Raw genomic sequence first — 11,367 nt, 5'->3', positions numbered from 1 at the left:
GTTCGGATTCAGAAAGATGATCAAAACATAGATGAAGTAGAAGTTGAAGTTGCTACCATCAACACCCCCAAAGCTTGCACAGTCCTATATATCACTTCCTGTGTCATTATTTTATTCGGTAACATCAGGAAATTTTGATTTACTTGCTGTTTAATGCTTGATGATCACGTTATTTTATATATGCATCTGCTTACATATACACCATTGCTTGTTTCTGCTTGTATATTTTTCTTCTTTGGTGTTTTATGGTAGTTGGCATCCATAGTGTTGCATTACTGCCACCTGCTTTTTCAGATCTTGACTTTCTTGTATAAATTTCTTGCATGACATAAAGATGTGCTTAACTGTCTCCTCCTCCTGGCATTCATCACATAGTCCTGTCGGATGCTTTCCGATAACATCCTTAGTTTACTTATTATGAGTTGTTTCTTCCTTTTATTTCCCTCCTTACTTTCCATTTATTCTGGATCATGTACAGATGTCCCCTTTAATCTGCAACACTAAAGTGCCCTTTCGGTCCTATTTAGGATTTTTACCGAGGGGAACCCTGAATGAACTTGTTAACTCCCACTTGATATCAGGGGACATACTGCAGATCCTCTGTTTGTAAATCATTTGACCCATCTGTAAAAATCTGAATGCTATCTTTGTACATGTAGTCTAGTGGGGGAAGTCGTGGCCTAATGGTTAGCGAGTTGGACTCATAACCTAAAGGTTGCGGGTTCGAGTCTCGTACTGGCAGGGATTGTAGGTGGGGGGAGTGAATGTACAGCACTCTCTTCCACCTTCAATACCACGACTGAGGTGCCCTTGAGCAAGGCACCGAACCCCCAACTGCTCCCCGGGCGCCGCAGCATAAATGGCTGCCCACTGCTCCGGGTGTGTGTTCACGGTGTGTGTGTGTGTGTGTTCACTGCTGTGTGTGTGCACTTAGGATGGGTTAAACGCAGAGCACTAATTCCTAGTATGGGTAACCATACTTGGCCACATGTCACGTCACGTCATGTCATGTCATGTCACGTCACGTCACGTCATGTCACGTCACGCCTTTTTACTCTCTGCATCTATATTTTGTAATTTCTACTACTGCCTTTTAATTATTAGAAGCTCTAGATTAACCTTGGGATTTTCCAGTGTCCATATTGGTTTGTCAGTTGCTCATCACTTTTTACATTTATTAGCTGTGTACTTTTTTATGTTCTCTCCATATTAGTTTTGTGTCAAAGGATTGAAAACACTATACTTTCTCTGAAATGGTTCTATACATTTCCAACTTGCATTCCCTTTTTATTTGTAATAATAATGTTTTTTTGTTTTTTTTTTCCACTGAGAACTTAAATCTTTGTCGTTGGAGGGGCTTTTAATCAAACTGCATTTAATGGGAGTTGGAGGGAAAATGTTCAGTTGAATCATGGATTTCTTAAATGGACGGATTATACAGGTAAATATAGGTCAAGTCTTGTCAAATCAATATACTGTAGAAAACGGGACACCACAAGGAAGTGTAATAAGCCCAATTTTATTTTCCATCATGATTAATGATATGATTAAGTCTTACCTGGCATAATCATATAAACAAAATCTAACTGATGTTTTAACCAAGTCGCTTGAATACATAACCTCTGGTTTTTCTCCTCTACCTCTTGCTGATTAGCTGTTAAACTTCTCGCATTTCATTGCAAGATTAGCAAAATTGATATTGATGTACACATGAATTCTCTTGACTTGCTTGCATCCTAAATTCATAATTTATCTCCTCCCACTTCAAGTCTATCATATCCAAATGATGTTCTGTTGCTTTCACAACCATTTTAATTTCAAACAACACATTTATTAATCCTGCAATGAAAGTGACTAGTTTCTTCTTCTTTATCCTTGCATTCCTCTTATCTTATTTTTATCCTTGCTCTTTATTACCTATGTTTTTCCTGTCCGGCCAACTCAACTGCTTCAACATATGATACCTTTTCTTTTATCTGCTGCATCTCCACCTCTTTTTTTTAAGTACTTCACATTTGTTACAACTAGGGATGCTCTGATCAGGATTTTTGCAGCTGATACCGATATCGATTTCTTGTCATCACGATCGGCCGATTCCCGTTCTGATCATTTAGGCTTTATATAAGTGATATGCAAGCTCTCTGTTGACTGGCACTGTTAACTTTTTTCCAGATAAAATAATACCACAGACGTTGCATTGATTGTATTAATTACAGTCATGTTGTATATTGTTAGTTTAATTGAGAATCAAATAAATAAGCACAACAAATATTAATTTTACAATAAACATTTTAATAGGCCTTTAAAAACAGAGCTCTTCCTTGGGTAGATATTTTCCCTAAAATTCAATTAATACAGGTTTCCTTTTTCTCTACTGCTTTCGTCATTCTTCTTACACTTTACACTGTGCCATTTCTCACATCTAAGTTTTCCACTAGTTCCCTTACATTAACATTAATGGGAACACCTTAGATTTCCACCTTGCATCCACTGATTCTCTTTTCCCCATCTCTAACCACCTCAAGTACCTTAACTTAACCAACATTTGCCAAATTTTCAACTTTCCTTTTCCAACTTTATTATTACATTCAATTAGCAAGTTCTCATCTCCTGGAATCCTTGTATATTTCACTTTTCAAATCTGTCCTTTAATGATTTTTGTTCATTTAATCAGGCAAACGTTCCTTCTTCCTCCGTCTCCTTCTAACAACTACGTTCATTCTTTTCTCTTTCTCTTCACTTCCTTCACTTTCTGACTCTCCAATGCTGGATGTTTCTTCTTTCTTCCTTTTCGTTTCCCCCCCCCCCATTCTTTCCCTCTTCCACACTTTCCCACTCATTTACTCTCCTCTCATCTTCCTCACTGCAAACCATACTCTTACTCTTAAATCTGTCCGTTTCTTTCCCTGCCATTTCTGTACCTATACAGACTTTTGGTCAAAAATCCCAGGTCCTCACAACACCCAAATTTACTATATTCTCCATAACTAAACTTCACAGTCCTCAGTCTGCCCAAGTTTGTTGTTATAGTTTGACTCCTCAGTAGTCAGTCCTCGAAAAAAACTTCCGGCAACAGCAATGCATCAGTCCTCTGCCCTCCGAGCTTCAGACTCGTCTACTCCCAGATGGGTCTCTGCCAGTCGTGTTTTGATCCAGACGTTCAGTACTCTTTCAGAAGACGTCTAATAGTGCCTCCTACCATACGACAGTGAAAACACGGAAAGCTGGAAAATTCCGGCAATGGCGGGGAAAGAGTTAAACAGACATTGTAAATTATTAGTACAAATAAAGGCAGCTATGTGATTCTTTTTCAGTTGAATCATGACCATCATAAGCATCACAATTAGCTTTTGGAATGGTCTGTTAATGGTGTATGGTTTGCAAAAACAATGCAAAAATGCTCTATAATTGACAATCATGGTAATAACTTAAACCAGCTTACTCCTTTAAAACAATGTCTGCTTTGACAGTAACTCACGTGATTATCTGAAAAAAAAATCCAAATTATGCATGTGTGTTTTAATGTGGATTATTCCTTTGAGGTATTGTATTCTTCTGTTTGTTGCATTGAGTTGTGTCCGTTCTGCTGTAAACTGAGGGAATTGGGAGTGTGTGCGTCTCACTGCTGCCCACTTCAGTCAGGAGAAATGGTGCGTCTGCGCAGGCAGCTGCATGTCAGGCATTTGAGGATGCTCATGGTGATGTGCATAAGTGAGCCGAAGTTAAAGAGCAGGTTGTAGAAAGTGTGCACTGAGAGTCCTCCGGTCTCATCCGCGTATTTCATGGCCACAATGGGTGTGTAGAGGCTGTTGGTCAGATTCCGGAATCGGGGTCGGCTGGATTCAATCACTTTCTTGGTGCACTGGATTGTGGGTAATTAAGAAGAGAATAATAGTAATAGGTTTAGTGTATAAATGAAAATCTGTGGCGATTTAAAGGGCAGTGTAGAAAAATTAGAGCTTGTTTTCAATGCAATGAATTTATAGAGTTCGTATGTTTGCAGTCAAACGGTGATACATACTTTAGCAATGTCCTCAGGGGTTTGTCCCAGTGCCTCAAAGATATCGATGGACGATGGTATGTACACATCCTTGAAGTACCTGACTGTGTCTGCATCTGCTCCAGGATATTCCATCTTGGCCACCTCTTCCATCATCTTTGTTTCAAACTCTGTATGCACTGGGCCTGGCTCAATCAGAGATAGTCTAGGAGTATAGAAGGAATGCTACATTAGCACCATAGCACACTTTAATGCCAATAAGATGGATTATGAAAAGCCTGTTTACACCAAGTCTGATGAGCACAACAGGTTTGTAGTGCCATGTAAATAAATCAGTCAATTCATCTTGAGACCAAATCTCATTATAGGCATTTTAATGAGAGTAAATTCATAAGGTTAAGAATAAAATCCCCTTTTTTTCAAAAAACAATATTCGAAGGCCTCTCCATATTCACTGTAGAAAATGACTGTTCAAAGATATATACAGTATAAAACAAAGATTACTGGAAAATGTTTTACAAGAAAATACTGTTTGATTCTTTCTACGTCAAAATTTCATGTTTTATTCAATGTGTTTCTTTCTATTTAATTTACTAGCAATTCTTTTTCATTGAAAATGAAAAAGTTGAGAGATTTTTTCAGTTGAGAGATATTTCCAATATTTCTGCTGTAATTATAGCAAAACTGCTTATTTTAACACTTTTTTTATTAACAAAAACTGGGAGTGTCGATATATATTTAATTAACCACAACATGTTTTTTTGATTCCAGAAGTTTCAAGAGCTGTATGTTCTTCAATACATTTTTTTTTTTTAGAATTTTTAATTTAGATGAGATTGATTATTTTAAATAATTCATTTATTTACACATTTTTAACTCTCCCTGTGGCCTGAAGTTCGCTGATAAAGATTTTTGAGGATTATGAGATTACTCAATGGCACATGGCACTAAACCAGTGTTGTAAGTGTAACTAAATAACATGAGTATAATATATTTATACAACAACATCAAACAAAACTACTTCAGTCTGATGCAGAATTTTTCTAATTTGCTGAAAAAAAAACCTCACATTTATAAACACATATCATCGCAATTTGATATTTCATTGATATGTTCATTGTGTTATTTTTCACTTTTTCGTGACACGCATAGGCTTTCAATCATAAGACTTCGGATCACTTACTTCACATTAAACTTCAGCAGCTGCACAGCCATACTCTCACAGAAGCCCTCTATGGCGAACTTAGAGGCCGTGTAGACATCATTGAATACCACACCTGCAGATGAGTTCAACAGAGACATATTCAGTGATCATGTCATTGTTCTGCTGCCCTCCCAAAGTGGCCCAAACCATATGTGCCATATCTGGCTGTCATAATGCTCTTCAGCTAATTGCATAACTCTGAATGGCTCTATTGTCCCTCTGACTGTCAAGCATTCAGCTGTGTGACACAGAAGGTTTCAGTCAGCCCTCTAAAGCCTGGCGTGTCCATCCTACCCTGCAGGCCCATTACGCTGCTCATGACGATAATGTGGCCGGCTCGCCTCTTCTTCATGTCCGGCATGACCTCTTTTATCATGCGCACGGTTCCGAAGAAGTTGGTCTCAAACACTTTCTTCATGTCATCCATGCTGATGCTCTCCACAGGGCCCAGCAAACCCACGCCTGCGTTATTAACTGGAAAATCAGAGAGGAAGGATGGGTGGTTAGGTCTTGACTGTCCCCCGAGGCTCTAGGCTAGTATTAATCTATACACTCTCAGAAAAAAAGGTACAAAAGCTGTCACTGGGGCGGTACCTTTTCAAAAGGCACACCTTTGTACCTAAACAGTCCATGTTAGTACCTTAAAGGTACATATTAGTACCTAAAGTGTACATATTAGTACCTAAAAGTTTTTTTTCTGAGAGTGTATGGTGACCACATATCTTTCAAATAATATTAGTCAGCACACGCTTATTCTAGTTATCTGGTTTTCTGTAGTGTCAATTCTCAAATTATGTTACATTAAATTGACTGAACAGACTAAAATGTGTTCATAGGCAAAAAAAATATTTTATTTGCTCAATCCAACTCAATTTCTTTTTTTGTAGTCTGAACATGCTGAAAACATGAAATCCAATTTGTATAAGCCCGATGCAAGCCTCCGAACGCGGACTCGTTTGAAATCCTATTAAAGTTTTTTGTTAATGCATTCGAGTCTGAACAGTCAAATAGGATTTCATTGGATTTGTGTCTCTTTTATTCATCATGTGACAGGTTAATACAATAGCTGTTTCGTCAGGAACAAAAGCAACAGGTGGTCATTATGTAATCACATGTAATGACTGCTTTAAAGTGTTTATTGTTAACTAACTGCATGATTTGTATAATCTTAGAACTGTACATTTATGTCACAAGGACATTACTTTGTCACCTCTGATAACCAATCTCTCTTATTTGTAAGCTAGAAACATTTTTTGTGAAGCTGCTTTGAAACGATATGTATTGTGAAAAGCGCAATACAAATAAATGTGAATCAAACTGATAGTGTGAAAAAGAAGCATACTTGAGGTTATAGTGTATTTCAAATCCTAAAGTATATCATATATATCTTTAATATATGTTAAAAATGTTTACTTGCAGATAATATAATATTAATGAAATTAAGTGCAATTAAAGAGAGTACACTTCTTTTTTTTTTTAAAGTATCCAAAATAGTACTTATTTTTCCTCAAGGGAATATATGTCTTGATGGGCAAGTATTGGATGTAAAATACCACAGAGCATATCAAATGTGTTGGTTTTTAGCAAGCAAGGTCAGTTAACTGACATGATTTCATTAGTCACTGCTTTTTTTGCGAGTCCACAATGCTCTCTTAAAGTGATAGTTCATCCAAAAATGAAAATTACTCACCTTGAAGTCGCTCCAAACCTGTGTGAATTTCTTTATTCTGCTAAACACAAAAGAAGATATTTTGAAGAACAGTCTCTGGTCCCCACTGACCACCATAGTAATTTTTTTTCTTACTGTGGAAGTCAGTGGGGACCAACAACTGTTTGATTACCACCATTCTTAAATATATCTTTTGTGTTCAGCAGAAAAAAGAAATACAAACAGGTTTGGAACAACTTGAGGGTGAGTAAATGATGACAGAATTTTCATTTTTGGGTGAACCATCCCTTTAACTGTACCCGCAGTTTCACTATATTTTATTGTTTGCAATAACGAATGCTAATGAAACATAATCAATGGCAAAACATCCTTTGCTAAATTCTTGCAAGGTGAAACTGCGCAGGTTTGTCTCATTGCTATTGCAACGAGTGTTTTGTTTTTTTAATACAAGCCCATTTTTTTGAACAGCCCATCTAAAAAATAAAATCGGATTTCCCCTGCAGTATGAAATAAGCCTATATGAGGTCAAAGGCATTGTGCACTCACTGAGAATGTCGATGTGGCGGTCCTTTACACTGTCAATACACTGCCTGACTGAGTCATCACTGCACACATCCAAGGACAGCAGTGTCAAGGTCTTTCCGTATGTGTCACCCGCCGCCTCCACCAGCCGGTCCTTCTTTCTCAGGTCTCTCATAGTGGCAATAACTTCAAGACAAGTGACAGAGATTATCAAAATGAAAGACTAATATCTACATGTAGAGCTTTTATATAGAGTGGAATAATGAAAAGCTGCTTTTTTAAATTTGTCTCACATTCGAAGTTTGCATCACCAATTCTTTATTACTGTGAAGCTGCTTTAAAACAATCTGTATTGTTTATAGTGCTATAATAAAGGTGACTTGAGTTGACTCTTAAACGCTTTGTCCTAAAATCACCGCAGGAGATTGCAGTTTGATTTAATTCGATCCCTTTTATATATTTTTAGCGCTGACATATATGCTGACTCAAACAAAGCACTCAATCTAATCAGTGGTAAATGTTGCTTAATTAAACTATGGCTGAAAGATAAGCTGAAGAGATTAACATTTTAATGCACTTTGCACATTGAACACCTGAGGGGACACTGACCTAAATCAAGCACCAATCCCAGATGTAATAATAAGCTTGCTGAACATCATTCATCTGTAATTCTGGTAGTTGGATTTGGAGTAATCAGTGTTATCCTTATGCATAAACACATTTCATTACACCAAATACACAAAATAATGTTCTTTTTAGCAGCATCATATGACCCCTTTAAAAATCCAGTCAACAGTGATATCAGTGATCAGCTGTAATGCATTCAAAAGTTTGGGGTCAATAGAAATAAAAATAAATAAATAAATAAATAAATGTATTCAGCAAGGATGCAAAATTGATCAAAAGTAACAGTAAAGATATTTACAGTGTTTCAAAAGATTTATATTCTCATAGATGCTGTTCTTTTAAACTTTCTATTCATCAAAGAATCCTGGAGAAAAACCTTCGGTTTTCACAAAAATATTAAGCAGCACAATGGTTTTTAACTTTGATAATAATAATAATAATAATAACTGTTTCTAGAGCAGCAAATCTGCATATTAGAGTGATTTCTGAAGGATCATGTGACACTGAAGACTGGAGTAATGATGCTGAAAATGTAGTCTTGCATCACAGGAATACATTACATTTTAGAATAGATTACAATAGAAAACAGTTGTATTAAATAGCAGTAGTGTTTCATAATTATTTTACTATATTGTTGATTAAAAGGGGTGAGCATGATTGACTTCTTTCAAAAACATAAAAAAAATCTTACAGACCCCAAACATTTGTACAGTGTATATACATATATATATATATATATATATACTGTATTTTCCCCACTCATTTCTTTTCTACACTCTCAGAAAAAAAGGTACAAAAGCTGTCACTGGGGCAGTACCTTTTCAACAGGAACACTTTTGTACCTTTTAGGTACTAATATGTACCTTTAAGGTACTAACATGGACTGTTTAGGTACAAAGGTGTGCCTTTTGAAAAGGTACCGCCCCAGTGACAGCTTTTGTACCTTTTTTTCTGAGAGTGTAGCATGTAGTACTTTGTATTGCAGCACTTGTCATGTTACTACCTCCTTAGCATGAATCGCTTTGTTGTAATCCTCATTTATAAGTCACTTTGGATAAAAGTGTCTGCTACATAAATAAAGACATTATTCAGTTTGAACTGCAACATTTACATCATAGGCTTACTTTGCTTCTTTGACGCTGTCAGGCATTACTTTAACAGTGTCTGTCTCTGTGACACTACCACACCTTGAGTATATTGATGTTTGATTTGCTGATTAAATCATCTCTGATTTTACAGATAAGGCTGAGGAGCCTCCATAGCGGATCAGTGTTGAAGCGTCATTCATTCAGCAGATTATTGCAGTCTGTCAACAGACAGCATCCATGATCAGTCACAGCCCAGCTGCTGTTGACAAGAACCAGTAAGCATGAGTAGACTGTAATGCATCTGTAAGACGCAGCTGCTAGGAAATCTGCATTCCTGTCTGCTTAAACTAGATGTATTTATAAAGCGTAAACTGGACTTAATGAGAGAAGAAATTAATTCTTACGACACACAAAGCCTGTGTGGCCAAACTAGGCCACAACATAAATGTGTTTGCGAGAACAACCGCCTCATTGTTAAAGCTGTTGTTTCAGAGTAAGACTCGAGTCAGATTAAACATTCTTGAATGAGGCGCTCTCTTGTAATTGGATTTTTCTTTTTGGCTTCTTTGAAGTTGGCATATATCACTGCTCCTCATTATAACCAGAACCAATGAAATGTTTAATCTCAGAGGATTTTGTTTTTTTCTGAAAAAATCCACTGTTGCAATACTCTTCGAATGAGAACAAAGTTCAAACGGAATTCATTTAAAAGATATAAAAGAACGAAAGAAATGGGTGGATGGAAAAGTTCCTATTCTGATAGCGTTTCATTTTAACGTCTTCGTTTTAACTTTCTTAAAAGCATCCCTTTCGTGTAGTAAAATAAGTGGACTTCAACAGGGGGTCCGCCATACTTTGTATTAAAATTACTATAATAACTAACCAAAGCTAAAGAAGAAGGTCAAATTAAAGTGTAATGTAGAAGTAGGCTACAGGACTGTACATCAATAAGTGTACATTAAGCATCATATAACATAATGCACTATATACAGTACATGTCAGACTTATCTCTTAATCCACCAAGGGCCTCAAGACTCCTGCTGTAAACCAAACGCATTGTATTTGATTGACATTAATGAGTCTCTGGATGTAGCTGAGTAGGAGATAACAAACGTCCAATGGTTTTGCCCTGCACCGAGTGCAGATGAAGTCTTCAGACGACTCTTGCTTTAGAGCCCTCATTTGTACAGGTCTCAAACTTTGTCCCTCTCCCAACACTCATTCCAGTGTGTGAACTATGGGCGCATTAGACACGGCACTAAACCAGGGCAGCGGTCTACAATTCACAGCCATAAAGGGAGCTTTGTACTGGAGAAGTCACTTGAAAGAGAACTGGCAGTCTCTTTATGATCTCCGCCTGGCGAGCGGTATCCTTGCGGAGCCGTACCCTGGAAACTGCGCTTTCACATGATACAAAGAGCCTTTGGGTTCAGCTAGAGAAAAGTGAATGTATAATCTTGCGGTTGGAGATGAAGAGACAAACTAATTCTCAAATATACAGCGTGTTATGTAATGAAAATGTCCAACAGTTGCGTTACAAAATAAGACTTGAATGCTATCGATTAATAGCGACTGTAGGCATGAGTAGGCTAAACGTATACAATCTGAGGACGTTCTAAAATATTCTAAGCAAAAATAGAACGTTCTATAGACGCTTGAGCGCTGAAGGAATTAGAACGCAAATGAGCGCGTTTACCATGGTAATGCTTCAGTTCGTCTCTGGCCAGCAGCACGGCGATCCGCAGTCCGATCCCAGAGGAGCAGCCGGTGATCAGCACCACTTTCTGCTCGCCACCGCTCGCCATGGCAACTGCTGTGTCAGCTGCGAGCTGTAGCAGCGGACTTTAAACAAACTTAAAGCGGATCATGCAACTCGGCGCTCGTGAGCGGGTTATGCGGTCACATGGCAGACAGGATCGATTAGTTAAAGGAGGACGTAAACACGCATGCTTACTTGCGTGAGCATCAGCATTTACTGTACTGCTTTGAAAAACAAACAGATTAACGCAGTGCAAAGGGGAGAGGTGTGTGTGTTTGGGGAGGGGACGGGGGCTCTAAGGCGAGAAACAATAAATATAACAAGTAAAACAACAAACATTTAAAAGTAAACAGTTTTAATTAAGTCTATTTAATTAGGCTAAATGTCATTATTTCACGCCTTCTGGTCTGTTACTTGAGTGTATTGAGTGAACATGATTTTAAAATGCTGCAGTGGTATTATATTATATCCATAATATTTAAATTTGTTATTTATGGT

At 37.5% G+C, this 11,367-nt stretch overlaps 1 protein-coding gene across 2 annotated transcripts; it reads right to left on the bottom strand.

The window, feature by feature from the left end:
* Positions 1-2,398: 2,398 nt before the first annotated feature.
* LOC107672484 (retinol dehydrogenase 8-like) lies at positions 2,399-11,082 on the bottom strand. 2 transcript variants are annotated; one of them, XM_016465695.1, is made up of 7 exons: positions 10,807-10,880; positions 8,005-8,099; positions 7,420-7,581; positions 5,499-5,678; positions 5,184-5,277; positions 4,022-4,205; positions 2,399-3,862 (listed from the first exon to the last, which is right to left on the bottom strand). In XM_016465695.1, exons 3-7 carry the CDS (start codon positions 7,568-7,570, stop codon positions 3,635-3,637), a joined length of 837 nt encoding a protein of 278 aa, XP_016321181.1. In that variant the 5' UTR covers positions 7,571-7,581; positions 8,005-8,099; positions 10,807-10,880; the 3' UTR covers positions 2,399-3,634. The 2 variants fall into 2 exon arrangements, with proteins under 2 accessions (XP_016321181.1, XP_016321180.1); XM_016465694.1 differs by lacking the exon at positions 8,005-8,099 and having other exon boundaries at positions 10,807-11,082.
* Between the last annotated feature and the right edge of the window lie 285 nt (positions 11,083-11,367).

Source organism: Sinocyclocheilus anshuiensis, unplaced genomic scaffold (assembly GCF_001515605.1).
Source record: "Sinocyclocheilus anshuiensis isolate Anshui unplaced genomic scaffold, SAMN03320099.WGS_v1.1 scaffold1430, whole genome shotgun sequence".
In the NCBI taxonomy this organism is placed as follows: Eukaryota; Metazoa; Chordata; class Actinopteri; order Cypriniformes; family Cyprinidae; genus Sinocyclocheilus; species Sinocyclocheilus anshuiensis.
The sequence above is the reverse complement of the archived record's forward strand: the minus strand, read 5'-3'. Positions and strand labels throughout refer to the sequence as shown.